Source organism: Haliotis asinina, chromosome 14, assembly GCF_037392515.1.
Source record: "Haliotis asinina isolate JCU_RB_2024 chromosome 14, JCU_Hal_asi_v2, whole genome shotgun sequence".
NCBI lineage: Eukaryota > Metazoa > Mollusca > Gastropoda > Lepetellida > Haliotidae > Haliotis > Haliotis asinina.
The window spans coordinates 747,211-763,000 of record NC_090293.1 but is presented as its reverse complement, the minus strand read 5'-3'; the positions used below and the strand labels follow the sequence as shown (position 1 = coordinate 763,000).

Here is a 15,790-nt window from a genome sequence, read left to right as displayed (position 1 = left end):
GTCAAGTTTGTATTTACTGGGAGTATTCAATGAAGCAACCTATCTTGCATCCATCTTCATCTGGGATCAGGGCTAGTGTGCTAGTATTAAAGGTTTATGACGATGTCGCTCCATTTCATATTGATCAAAGTTTCATCTTCACAGTTTTCGATGATCTTCATTTTTTTCACCTTCACAGATTCTCCAATACTGAAGCTCTTTGATCCTTTTTAGAACGTCACATTTGATGTTATTTTAATTCCTGTGACTTTGAAATACTTAGTAACTGCTTTTATTATTCCATGAAATTCAGTAAAATATATATTGTAAAATTGATGTCAACATTGCGCGCGTCATAAGGTTGCCATCATCGTTCACTAAACAATGAATGTTAAAAATGTCATGTTCGTGAAGTTTTTTTCTCTAGCAATATTTGCCACCTTTATCTATGTTTCTGTTATACAAAAGGGGTTCCTTAATAAAATCTGCGTGCGTATTGGATCTATTTTCATATACTTGGCAAAAGCAAGTATTCTGCATAGATTTTGAAAGCTTGTGTGGAAAGTCGATAGCAAACAGTGTAGGGTTTAAACACTGTGGAAGTGCATACACCGACGTTGTTGTCACCTCTCATATGTAGACAACAGTTAAGTGACCGTCATCGTGTGGCGCTTTCTCTATATACATATAATTACGGAAGCTGTAAAGACAAAAACACGATCTGTCATTTAGGATTAGGAAGGATTAAGAAATTTGCAGAAAGCAATCTAATTGTTGGTTGTGTTTGTTCAAGCTACATGGACTGTTGGTATTACATAAGTGACATGCTCAGCTAAACTGACACTACATCGTAAGCGCTACGCCCCAGAACTGAGCGTATAGTTAAACGGAGGTTTGACACGAAAATTGAATACAAGTAAACAAATCCTTTATGACAAGAAGTAAGAGTTGATTAGTTTACGTAGCCTGAATAAAGCAACCTAACACAAGATGTCCCAATTAAGGTGGTTGTTTGTTGTTTGACCTGTATATGTCCGGAGCGCCAGGGTTCATTACTGAGTGAGCCGTTATTGAACGTTCACCTAATCATCATTTGAGCGTGTTATCGCCATCACAGAGGCTATGCATAATATACACAAACGGTAACTGCATTGAGAGATATCAAGGGAAACAGAAATTAAAAAATGTGGAAATGATGTGAGTGGCTGGATGGCTGGAAATCACATACAGAGGCCACAAGAGTTTGTGAACAGACATAAACTACGCCGTATTTACTGTGTATTGTTTCCCATGTTGACCAGGTGGAGGATACCGGCCCCAGGGCCTCTAACGCTGCCCCCATGGTGCCCTACTGGCCACAGCTGTTTACTCACTACTGAATTGTTACTGATCAGTGGATTGTTGTGCTCAATAGTGCGAAGCTAGGGTCGTGTACACTTGCGCGCAACAGCGCATAAATAAATGACGACCTGGCTGTCTCAGCTCACTGAGCTCAGCCGTCGAGCCTGGCCTGCGACCATTGACAGCTTTATAAGCCCGTGACTCGTTACCTGGTCTCAGAAGTCTCGCACCCTCTGCTTAACAAGGAGGTGTGTGAACGTTGTTCTGTCTACAGTGTCTTACTCTCTGGCTTAACCATGGCTGATAGCTACAAAGAATTCGACAAATCTCCCATTGTGGATGATGCCGTGTCCATCCATGGCTATTCCTTCAAGAAGCGAGAGATAGCGTTAGGTGGAGTGGCACTGGTGGCACTCCTAGTGTGTGTCATCTTGGCTGCTTTGCTCGCGTCGGCAAAATCGGGAGGGACTGGGGGAGGTACTGTGGTCCCAGGGGGGGCGTGTGACCAGACAAAGGGGTTATGCCTGACCCCCACGTGCATGAAGAGTGCGGCGTATGCTCTTGAGAGTATGAACAGCAATGTTGACCCCTGCGATAACTTTTACCAATATGCATGCGGAACGTGGGCCCGGAACAACCCCCTGAAGCCAGATGTCTCTCAGCTGACTCCTGCATGGAACATCTACTACAAAAATCAGGAGAAACTACGACGTCTGATTGAAACCCCGAGTAGCAGAACATCGTCGTGGGCGTCAGAGAAGAAACTGAAGGACTTCTTCGCATCATGTACTGACCATTACGGCAAGATGGGCCTCCAGGGAAATCCGTTCCTTGACCAGGTCGTGGCGAAGACTGGTGGCTGGTACGGCATCGGTACGTGGAATGAGACCACTTACGACTTCGAAGACGCTCTAAGAAAAACTCACGTGGATTTTTGGACTAATGCGTTCTTTACATTCTCTGTGAGAACAGATTGGCTGGATTGGAGGAAGACCGCGATTCAGGTAGGTGACGTTGTTCTTCTTGAATGTGCGTGTTCCACAGTGATATGAGTGTTGTTGTTGGTGTGTGTTATTAAGATGCGCTTAGCTATAAAAAAAACGGAGAATCTTGAGACACAAGATATACCCCTGTCCTAGTAGGGAAATCAGTTATATCGATCAAGATATCAATATAGCTGCACACAAACACATCCACACACACGCGAGCACATTCACACACATTTTCTCGTATATTATAATGTTACGTTCCCCATATCTTGTGTACAGCTGTACGACGTTCCCCATATCTTGTGTACAGCTGTACGACGTTCCCCATATCTTGTGTACAGCTGTACGGCGTTCCCCATATCTTGTGTACAGCTGTACGACGTTCCCCATATCTTGTGTACAGCTGTACGACGTTCCCCATATCTTGTGTACAGCTGTACGACGTTCCCCATATCTTGCGTGCAGCTGTACGACGTTCCCCATATGTTTAACACTATTGTAATATGTTTCCCATATATTACACACCACTGTCCTGTGTTTCCCGTGCAGTACACATCACTGTTCTGCGTTTCTCACATAGTAAATTTACATACCACTGTTCTTCGTTTCTCATATAGTTCATACCTCTGTTCTGCGTTTCCCACCCGTGATGCGGGTTAGAATATGAGCCATCAGTAACCCAAGAGGCGACTAACGGCATCTAGTGATCAGGCTCGCTGACTTGGTTGACACATCGAGTTATCGGGTCTCAGTTACGCAGATCGATGTTCATGCTGTTGATCACTGAATTGTCTGGTCCAGACTCGATTATTCACAGACCGCTGCCATATTGCTGGAATATTGCTGGAATATTGCTGGAATATTGCTGGTTGCGGCGGAAAACTAAACTCACTCATTCTATGGTTTCCAAATAACTTATGGAAGCGAGTTCTATGTATGTCAGCATCTGCCTTATGTGTGTCACTCTTAAATGCCTTTGAAAGACCCATATAGCATGCCACTGTTCTACGTTTCCCATATATCACATACCTCTCTTCTATGTTTCTTATATAACACGCATGTACTACATAACACTGAACAAAGTTTCCCAGATATTTCATACAAGTGTTCCAAGCTTCTCGTTTATTACATAGAGCTATATTACATACCTCTATACTAAGTATAACACAAATTAGATACCACTGTACCCTGTTGTCTATAAATACGATTATATGAAATTCTCTATGCACACGGCCGTATTTAGTGTCGTATATAATACATAAAACTATGGAAGGTTCTAGGCTATATAATTAAACAAACTAACGTGTACAGATCAGGTACGCGTGTTTCTGTTCCTTCCTGTCTTTCTGTCTTCTTCTCAGACCATGTCCCTGAGCAGCAAATGATTTGTAAATACCTATTGTTGATCTATGAATATCAAAATAAAACAAGATCGGGAATCGATCTGTTCTTTTTGCCAAACCCGTTAAACTGGTTATTAATCAGCAGACACGCCCCTTTCTGTCACGTGGCCTGCTTTCATAACACCTACCCCGACCGTCACGGACAGTACACACGATAAGCATTGAGGCCGATGCTGTTGTACATATTCTGTATTACTTTGAATACCGAGATGAACTGTCTAAAAGACTGGTTATTAGCATACCCATCCACACAAGATATATATGTGGCATGCGCTTTGTGAATATAAATAATAGACGAGTTGAATACATCTAGCGGAAGGATTCCTTGAGTAGGGGAAGGTTAATTCAGTTTCTACCAGGAACGTAGGCCTAGTCTTAGGTTTAACACGCGCGTGCAGCCGGACGCTTGTTTGAAGTTTGATATTTGTGAAATGTTTGAAGTGTTCCGTCTGTGAGCGAGGACGGTGGTTGTCTGTGGACAGCTGTCTACCTGGCTGGAGTACGTGTGTAGGTTCAGTGTGGCGAGATCGGGAAGATTACCTACAAGCAGGGCAGTAACTGGGTTACGAACGGGATACGTAAATTGTGCGTGAAAAACGATGGAAAAAAACATATTTCAAGAAAATCGGATTTTTTTCTTAAATCTAGAAAATCAGAACAACGGTAGGTTAAAATTGATAAGGTTGTTTAGACGTTTTACAGTAGGTTAACGCAGAGACTTTCTCCAGTGGGGGTGACATTCAAAATGGCTTTTATCAGGGGGAGCGAACTCAGCTTCTCTGTTGTACCCTTGAAAAACACACAAATTAGAATGTGGATCTTGTATAACGGCATGTGACGCTTTGCTTCAAAGGGGCGAAATGGAAACTTGTGAAATCATTGTCAGTATATACCACCACATCAGAATAAGATACGGGTCTTGTAGAAGCTGACGTCAGGTACACATATGTATATGGCAACTTCAAATGGTCACAGTGACATTCGGACGAGAACACAGCGTCACTACTGGCACACAAAGCCTAACGGTATTCACATCAAAGTGTTGATGCAACGGTACCGGTCCTCTAAACAAAGGCAAAAAGCCCAGCGTTTGATGAGCAAATCAGCGTATATGTAGCGGTCTTATCTAAACGATGTTAGGTCTGTGACCAGCATGACACATTAACACTACATCAGCACAGGGCTTGGAATACACGACACATCACTAGAGTGTGAGGAACACGGGGATACCCTGACATGTAGTGAACACATTATAATGAGGATGAACACATGTCAACACACTTGAACACATGTAAACACATATGAACACATGTCAATACCGGGCTTGAGCACATGCCAACACCCTTGAAGACACGTCAACACATTTGAACTCATGTCAACATCCTTGAACACATGTCCACAACCTTGAACACGTCAGCACCGGCCTTGAACACATTTCAACAAACTACAAAACATGTAATCGCGTTACAGGACACGTGGCTGACTGAGTGAGTGAGTATGGTTTCACGCTGCAATATTCCAGCAATATCGCGGCGGGTGACCCCAGAAATCGACTGTACATATTGCAGCCAGGTGGGGAATCGAACCCGGGTCTTTGGTGTAACAAGCGAACGATTCAACCACTAGGCTACCCCACCACCTCACAGGACGTATGAAGACATGCAGGGTACATGTAGACATGTAGACACTGCAACACAAGTGAACTCATTGTAATGCATCTGAACATATATTTTAGTGATTCGTTCACAGTGGATCCAAAACTGATTCTGCTCCCAGTACAGCGAAGATACGTAGTACGAGGCATTACCTCTCTGCTTGTGTGACATCTCTAAATGACCTAATTACCGCTCTGCTTGTGCGACATCTCTAAATGACCTAATTACCTCTCTGCTTGTGTGATATCTCTAAATGACCTAATTACCTCTCTGCTTGTGTGACATCTCTAAATGATCTAATTACCTCTCTGCTTGTGTGACATCTCTAAATGAGTTTATTAGCTATCTGTTTATGCGATTTCTCTAAAGTATGAAATTACCTGTTTGTTTATCTGAATTCTTTCAATGATGAAATTACCTCCTGTTTATTTGATGTCTCCCAGTGAGGACATTACCTGTCTGTTTATGTGACTTCTCTCAATGATGAAATTACTACATATTGATAACGCACAGCTCACTGACAGCACAGCCTATCAAGTTAGCACCATGACATTAGGTATTACACTGGTGAGGACTCAACGTATACATATTCACATTATATGTCTCTACCAGACTATGTATTTCTCTACCAGACTATGTATTTCTCTACCAAACAAATGTGTCTCCATAATGTAGGTGGAGCCCTTACTGTACAATGACGATATAAGGTCGGGTGTTTCATCTGGGGAGATTTTCCTATTAAAAGAAAGGAAATAAACTGGTGGGCATGCGAAAGAAAATATCACCGTTGGCATTAAGTGGTATGTATACATAAGGTCAAGTCGTGCACGTGTGGTGTCCTAACTGTCCACCAAGTAGGGGTCACATGAGGGTCACGTGAGTGGGTCATGAGTTAAGGGTTACAGTAAATTTTAATCTTTTTGGAGCCTGTCTTTCAACCTTTGACCCAACAGAATTCACTTGCATTTGAAGCCTAGATTTGTCGTGATTATGATTGTTTGTTTGTTACCACCACGATGTTCCCACTGATGAATGTCTGAAACTCAGGGTGTTCCGGACACTGGGTTTTCCATCTACTGGCGTTACCCCTCTACTGCCGACACCGGGATCTCGCTACTGTTGTCAAGTGTCTAACTGGGTTCAGTTGCCCACAGTGTATATGTCGTGAGATTTGGCTCCAGGACAAGACGTTTGATCAACAGTTCTTTGTAAACCCGGTGGAAGATCTCTTGATATAGCGCTCCATTTCAGCCATGTCTCACGTTCAACGAGTTAGATTAATGGATAACATGGCGATAATCAGTACTGATTCTGTCCCAGATTACAACAGGCCCTAGAGTTGTACACTCCGCCTTCATACACCACGCCCAAATCTCCATATTGGACGTTTTTGGACATTTATCCAAGTCATCTGGTCATAATTAACGCATAGTAGTCAAAGAACCCGTTAACCGGCAAATGCTGCTTTTAGGTAGTATCCTGTAACCTATGACTGTTGAGTGTACACAGCATACATACACAATCCAAGAAGGTGATCGCCTCGAGCCTAACTAGCCTATCACTTTCACTGGAAGTTGTAATACAATCGCCAGGAGGGTAGATGTTATCCCAACCATTTCTTGAGGCCTTTCAAACAGCTCCTGACCCGTCTCTCTGATGATAGAACCTTGGAACTAGTGAAAAGACATGTGCTTACACAGGGTTTGTAGTGAAAGTACTTGTGCTTACAGAGAGGTTGTAGCTAAAGTACATGTGCTTATAGAGGGGTTGTAGTTAAGGGACATGTGCTTACAGAGAGGTTGTAGTTAAAGTACATGTCCGTACAGAGGGGTTGTAGTTAAAGGACATGTGCTTACAGAGGGGTTATAGTTAGGGGACATGTGCTTACAGAGGGTTTATGATTAAGGGACGTGCTTACAGAGGGGTTGTAGTTAAGGGACATGTGCTTACAGGGGGGTTGTAGTTAAAGTACATGTCCGTACAGAGGGGTTGTAGTTAAAGGACATGTGCTTACAGAGGGGTTATAGTTAGGGGACATGTGCTTACAGAGGGGTTGTAGTTAAAGGACATGTGCTTACAGAGGGGTTATAGTTAGGGGACATGTGCTTACAGAGGGTTTATGATTAAGGGACGTGCTTACAGAGGGGTTGTAGTTAAGGGACATGTGCTTACAGGGGGGTTGTAGTTAAAGTACATGTCCGTACAGAGGGGTTGTAGTTAAAGGACATGTGCTTACAGAGGGGTTATAGTTAGGGGACATGTGCTTACAGAGGGGTTGTAGTTAAAGGACATGTGCTTACAGAGGGGTTATAGTTAGGGGACATGTGCTTACAGAGGGTTTATGATTAAGGGACGTGCTTACAGAGGGGTTGTAGTTAAAGGACATGTGCTTACAGGGGGGTTGTAGTTAAGGGACATGTGCTTACAGGGGGGTTGTAGTTAAGGGACATGTGCTTACAGGGAGGTTGTAGTTAAGGGACATGTTAGAAAAAAGCGGAATTTTACGCTGCTGCTTTTCAGAATAACTTCTTATCCTAGCAGATACCACGTCACGTTGGTGACATGTCAAAAGTGAAGTGGTGACATTTTATAACTAGATGTGACATGTTATAACTGAGGTGATGAGTCCAAGAACCCTCAATACAACGAGACAACACCTTGACTTTGCATACAATCACGTGTTTATATGAACATTTTCATCCTGCAAGTAAAGGTAGACTCTAGAGAACATAGTGCCATATACAACAACACGTGTACCCGTCTGTAACACAATATCAGAAGTAAGTGATAGTAAGTCACCAATCTACCACCAACTAGTACAGATTATTTATGACATGCATCCCTGGTACAGTGTTCCGAACATCAGCCATTAGTGACGCCAGTATCTAAAGAAATGTGGATCTCTCCCTGTGGTACATTCATGATGCTCGGGGCACCGCGTCCATTAATGGCCTGAATCGAAGCTCGCGGAGTCAAAACATATTTGGTATCAGCCAGTGACAACGCGTGTTTTGTTCAGCAGTTATGGGTTGTCTGAGTCACTGCCTGAATACCACACACTAGAGTACTTGGACAATACGCTTAACAGACCCAAAACACAGAGTTTGCCAGATGTAGCGATGACATACAAAAAACACTTGATTGCTCCCCGAGTATGATACACAACAACACACTGGCACCTTGGTAGCAAGCTTGATATGGGGCTGAATATAAGTAATGTATATAGTGGTGTATATAGTAATGTATGTGTCATAGTTATTATGATTATTATTATATCACCTTAATATTCGAAATAACCCAGTACCCAGAATGATGATAATTTTATGGCTACACTATGGCTATGGTTCACCTGACATCACGTGCTTGACCATGACATTAGAATCTATATCAAAAATCGAATTTCAGAGAATACAGACGTTCTATAGCCGTAAAATTATACTCATTCTACAAATCACGCTATCAATAAACTTAATGTAAAAATATGTTGTATATTTCAGATTGATCTGTCTGGGACAGGGCTCTCCTGGGTCTACTACGTCCGTGCGAACGGTGCACCGGTAAGGAAATAAATAACATACTGCAACTGACTCCCTGTTATACGTCGAAGAGAGCTCACGTTACAGACAGATACACCGTGTTTATCTCGGGACGGTGTAGACACAGGACTCAGTCAGGCAGTCAGAGCACGACCTTCCTCCTGTTGTGGAAGGAAGCTGGAACAACACCCTGGTCACTCATCTGTGACGGGGGAAACAGGGATGACGGGGAGTGGGGTTAGGGGGTTTTAGGGGGGTGTTGATGGAATTTTACATGGTCGGCAGTGTAGGCATTATGTCCAACAGTAAGAGTCTTGACAAATGGGCAGAGATGGGATGTATAAAGGCTGACAGTATGTTATATGTGAAGATGGACGATCTAGAAATGGGCAGAGATAGGATTGAATGTATAGAGACTGACAGTATGTTATATGTGAAGATGGACGATCTAGAAATGGGCAGAGATAGGATTGAATGTATAGAGGCTGACAGTATGTTATATGTGAAGATGGACGATCTAGAAATGGGCAGAGATGGGACTGAATGTATAGAGGCTGACAGTATGTTATATATGAAGATCGACGATCTAGAAATGGGTAGCGATGGGATTGAATATATAGAGGCTGACAGTATGTTATATGTGAAGATGGACGATCTAGAAATGGGTAGAGATAGGATTGAATGTATAGAGGCTGACAGTACGTTATATGTGAAGATGGACGATCTAGAAATGGGTAGAGATAGGATTGAATGTATAGAGGCTGACAGTATGTTATATGTGAAGATGGACGATCTAGAAATGGGCAGAGATAGGATTGAATGTTTAGACGCTGAAAGTATGTTATATGTGAAGATGGACGATCTAGAAATGGGCAGAGATAGGATTGAATGTGTAGAGGCTGACAGTATGTTATATGTGAAGATGGACGATCTAGAAATGGGTAGAGATGGGACTGAATGTATAGAGGCTGACAGTATGTTATATGTGAAGATGGACGATCTAGAAATGGGCAGAGATAGGATTGAATGTATAGAGGCTGACAGTATGTTATATGTGAAGATGGACGATTTAGAAATGGGTAGAGATGGGACTGAATGTATAGAGGCTGACAGTATGTTATATGTGAAGATGGACGATCTAGAAATGGGCAGAGATAGGACTGAATGTATAGAGGCTGACAGTATGTTATATGTGAAGATGGACGATCTAGATATGGGTAGAGATAGGATTGAATGTATAGAGGCTGACAGTATGTTATATGTGAAGATGGACGATCTAGAAATGGGCAGAGATAGGATTGAATGTATAGAGGCTGAAAGTATGTTATATGTGAAGATGGACGATCTAGATATGGGCAGAGATAGGATTGAATGTATAGAGGCTGACAGTATGTTATATGTGAAGATGGACGATCTAGAAATGGGCAGAGATAGGATTGAATGTATAGAGGCTGACAGTATGTTATATGTGAAGATGGACGATCTAGAAATGGGTAGAGATAGGATTGAATGTTTAGAGGCTGACAGTATGTTATATGTGAAGATGGACGATCTAGAAATGGGCAGAGATAGGATTGAATGTTTAGACGCTGAAAGTATGTTATATGTGTAGATGGACGATCTAGAAATGGGCAGAGATAGGATTGAATGTGTAGAGGCTGACAGTATGTTATATGTGAAGATGGACGATCTAGAAATGGGTAGAGATGGGACTGAATGTATAGAGGCTGACAGTATGTTATATGTGAAGATGGACGATCTAGAAATGGGCAGAGATAGGATTGAATGTATAGAGGCTGACAGTATGTTATATGTGAAGATGGACGATTTAGAAATGGGTAGAGATGGGACTGAATGTATAGAGGCTGACAGTATGTTATATGTGAAGATGGACGATTTAGAAATGGGCAGAGATAGGACTGAATGTATAGAGGCTGACAGTATGTTATATGTGAAGATGGACGATCTAGAAATGGGCAGAGATAGGATTGAATGTATAGAGGCTGACAGTATGACTTTATTATATGTGAAGATGGACGATCTAGAAATGGGTAGAGATAGGATTGACTGTGTAGAGGCTGACAGTACGTTATATGTGAAGATGGACGATCTAGAAATGAGTTTACAGGCTTTTGCAGTGACAGACGACAAAAAGCACCTCAAATGAAATATGTACACATGTAGTACACAATGTAGTATTTCAATACCGGTGAAGGTGCTGTCTTCTTTAGAAGTTTACTATTAGCAATTTGAACATTCCTTTCACAATCTGATACAATCTGGTTCACAATGTATTGAATATTGGACTTTGAGAACGAGCATTAGGAGCGCACAAATATCGTGTAGATAGTCATTCCAGCCGGTTTTCGGTGCGTAAGGTGTCCCTTCCTCGCAGTTAGATAGAAGCGAGACAATGTCAAAGCTGACTTATTGATGTGCACGTTCGGGTGAAATGCTGGTATGTGTCTGGACGTTGAGGCGATTGTCTGTTTATTACAAAATATGGCAAAAGACGACTTCTGGTATTATTTGTAGGACAGCAAAGTCACGCAATCGAATACAATTACCTGAAGGGTCATATTACAATGCCCCAGAAGCCATTTTCTACCCAGATAGTTGACTGGAACGCCTATTTCTGTGTAATGGTCTTAAAGTTTATTGTGGGTAGACAGTACACTGGCCCCCCTACCCTGCATTAAGTAGTTGTCTACCCCAGCACAGGTCCAAGTTACGTAGTGAGGGTAAGGTTTTCACAACGCTGTTACAACGCTCATATCTCGTGTTCGACTCCTGTCTGTGTTTCAACTAGTACAGGAGCACACGGACTTTCCGTCACGTAATTCTTTGAAGTCAGTGCTATTGTTATGGTATGATAACACGCTGACATGATGGCGTGATGATATGAAACTGTGATGACATGATGACATGAAACTATGATGACATGATAACATGAAACTGTGATGACATGAAACTGATAACATGATGATATGAAACTGTGATAACATGACATGATGACATGAAACTATGATGACAAGATGACAAGATGATATGATATGAAACTGTGATGACATGACTATATGAATCTGTGATAACATGATGACATGAAACTGTGATGACAAGATGACAAGATGATATCATATGAAACTGTGATGACTTGATGATATGAAACACTGATGACATGATGATATGAAACTGTGATGACATGATGATATGAAACTGTGATGACAAGATGATATAATATGAAACTGTGATGACATGATGATATAAAACTGTGATGACATGATGATATAAAACTGTGATGACTTGATGATATAAAACTGTGATGACATGATGATATAAAACTGTGATGACATGATGATATAAAACTGTGATGACATGATGATATAAAACTGTGATGACTTGATGATATAAAACTGTGATGACATGATGATATAAAACTTTGATGACTTGATACTATAACGATATGACGATAGTTATCCATGATGACGGGAAAGGGTTACAGACAAAAAGGGTTACAGACAAAAAGGGTTACAGACAAAAAGGCGTGATGTTTTGTGACCGAATAATTTTGACATGCTGTACAGAGCTCAAACGCCGTATGTAGTTATGCATACTATATCTTCATAGTTTACATTCGGTTATCATCACGACTAAATGACCGCAGTTACGTTCATACCTGAAATCAGTCATCTCGTGAATTGACTAAAATTTTCTGATGGACTTGTATGGAAGGTGGTTGGTTTGGCTGTCAGAGTTGGTGCGTCTTTGTTTTGGATGTTGTGAGAGGTTTGTAATCAGATGTTTGTATAGGTTGAGTTTTATGATTATGTTTGTAATTTTGTGTCTAGGTGTCTTTTCGGGTAGTTATACCAAAACCCTCCACACACACACAGAGAGAGATTAGTCTCTACACTCCACTTCACTTCATTCACTCGAAGTACAAATCATATTCGTTGCAGAAGTGATTTCATTCTTATGATACAAAATCAAACTCACTCCCATAAAGACATTTAAATATTTTTCGAGAAATGAATTACGGCGGTCAAGTCTTCGATGGTATGTGGTGGTTCTGGTGTGACAGAATGAGGTGTCAACAAGGGTTGAATGGAAAGACACGACCGACATACGGCATGTGTGTCACCCATGGTTTAGGGTAATGCTGAGTCATTGTGTCATTGTTAACACTGGCGTTACTTAACTGGCTTGCGTTCAAGCCCAGACTGAAGTAAATGACCTTTACCCGAGAAAGTGAAAGTCCTTTACATATCTCGGCCTAACATGAATAAAATATTGAATATAACATGAAAATATAGCTTATGTGCACGCACCAACATGGGTGTAAGATATCATTGCACGTGCACCTGGAGAACAGCCAACATCACTTGTATACTGTACATTTTCATACAAAAAGATATTTTCTTCAAAATGAATTGGCAAACCATATATGTTATTTCCAAGTGTTACTCTCGTACTGACATACAGAAACCTTGTTGGTATCACAGACCCAGCTAGATGAGTGGCTCTGTATCAAATTGTACTTGACATAGCAGTGCTGTTTTAGACACGCAGCATCTTGGAGATAACGCCACATGGAGATACGCACATTTGATACACAGACACCTTATGTCTACAACCTGATATATTATGGTCTGCACTCATTATTTCACTATGTTTGTTGCAGTTCATTGTCGACTACAAGCACTTCATGCGGACTGTAGCCGGCTTCCTCATCCGTGATTCTGAAGTCAACATCACCGCAAGCGAGAAAACAGAACGTCTTGACACATTCGTCGAAGACGTGTATCTGGTGGAATCGACACTGGCAAATGTACGTATGTTGAAGACCAGTGGGTGACCACCCCTGGGTAAGGTATCTACAGAGCTGACCAATGAGTCACCAGGTCGCCTTGGTCAGTGGTGCCCGTTATCCTAAGTGCTGTTCTGTCTTAAGGTGCAGTACTTGTGTGTTTCTGCATATCCAAGTTACAGTCATATGTGGTTGTAGGGGTGAAATAGCGATTGTAGTAGCCGTGGGAGCTGTAGACGTGTGTCCCTGATGTCCCCGATGTCCCTGATGTCAGTGATGTCCCCAATGTCCCTGATGTCAGTGATGTCCCCGATGTCCCTGATGTCAGTGATGTCCCCGATGTCCCTGATGTCCCCGATGGTTGCTATGGTTGCTATGAAAATGAACCCCCGGTGTGCCAAGTCAGAGATAACACATATTCATGGTGGTGTCTGCAGCACAAGCTGTTGTTTGGGAAGCACACTACAATGACAGGAACATATCAACGGGGTCAAGTAACCCATTAACCCACCGGTCACATCCTTTACGTTATCCTTACTGGGGTGGAACCTGTAACTGTGTGAGTGAGTGAATGAGTGAGTGAATGAGTGAGAGAGTATACTTTTACACAGCCTTTGGAAATATTACAGCGAAAGGGTCTTCATATAGTGCACCCATGACTTTTGCCATGACGAGACAATCGGTATCCACTTACCTACATGCGCATTGTTTAAAGTTTCCCTGTTTATGATTTCAGATTACGAGCAACTCTGACCCGTCTGAAAACCCCCATGACTACCAGAACCGCGTGAAACTGCGAGATCTCAACACAATGACAAACAGTGCGGTAAGATGTAGCATTCTTGCTGAGTGTTAGCCAGGTCGGATCAGAGTTATCTCCCTAACGAGTGCTAGAACGATAAGATTCTACTGGAAGGTGAACATATAACATGGGTGTTTGCAAGCTTGGGTCCAGTCGAAGTGTTTCAACTCGATATAACTTTCTTTTATACGAAATCATTGTTATCAGAACATTGCTTTTACACATGGGACCAACAAAGTGGTTTTTTAAAATAGAGGATATTTTATGTGTCCTGTGTTTTATCAGGTATCTGCATGACACCATTCTATTCAATTTATGTATCCAGCAGGAAATAATAATATTTTATACAAGAATGGAGATAATCATTAAATGGAGTCATCATTACCTACATAAAGTGGGAAATCACATCCAGTAGACAGTAACCGAACCCCGTAATGTTCTTCCACACAGTTGATTTTGTTGCTATTTCCTATTCTTTCCTTTCCTAACTGATTAACCTCATTTACCTCACACGGAATTTATGTACGGGACTCCTACTCAGAAGAATCAATTAAATTTAATGAGGAACTGAGGGACGGCTGTCTGAAGGTGGAGAGATAAGTTAGATATAAACTGCCATGCTCCCCGTCTGACGTCCTCTGCAGACTGTTGAGCTGGACAAAGTAATGCATGATTTGACGTAAGATAAGCATACGGCCTCATCTACATGCGTGATGTACAGGCTGACGGATTCCCCTCGTCCGCGACTCAAAGAAACAAGAACGCTGAAACATATCAGTTACTTCCGTGTTTGTGGAGGTTAGCAGATTCAGTCGACAGCTAACTCGTGTTCACACCAACCACCAGCGTATTAACCTGGTTTTACACAAACCTAAAACAAAGTCAAGCCCATAATATTCTCCAGAATAAAGAGAGGAGCCTTAAAGACAGAGGGGCACAAAAGGGCAGAATATGAGATGAAATAGATGGAAGTGTGAGGACTTTACCAAACTGAACCAAAAGTTTATCCCAAACCGGTAGGGAACATAAAGCTCAGAGGCATGTTTTATGTTCTCTGTAGTTTATTTGAAATCAGCATCGAACGCTGGTGGCACAAGGGATTTGTGTTAAAATAGGTTGAGGGAATATGTAACCCAGTCTGATATCTGTATCACGTGACATGTTTGACTCCATGTCATGAGTTGTTGGCAACATGGCGGCTTCCCGTTACTGGTCCGTGTCCGGCTGGTGTCTGTTGGCGTCCATGGAGCGCATGTTTTGTCTGGCGGAACACAAGGA

General features: G+C 42.0%; 1 protein-coding gene across 1 annotated transcript in view; it reads left to right on the top strand.

The window, feature by feature from the left end:
* Positions 1-1,524: 1,524 nt before the first annotated feature.
* LOC137261889 (endothelin-converting enzyme 1-like) overlaps positions 1,525-15,790 on the top strand; it is a 28,596-nt gene continuing 14,330 nt past the window's right edge. The window contains exons 1-4 of the mRNA XM_067799694.1: positions 1,525-2,324; positions 8,865-8,924; positions 13,585-13,731; positions 14,447-14,536. Coding sequence (XP_067655795.1) covers positions 1,617-2,324; positions 8,865-8,924; positions 13,585-13,731; positions 14,447-14,536 — 1,005 coding nt within the window. The 5' untranslated portion in view covers positions 1,525-1,616. The remainder of the gene's footprint in view (positions 2,325-8,864; positions 8,925-13,584; positions 13,732-14,446; positions 14,537-15,790) is intronic.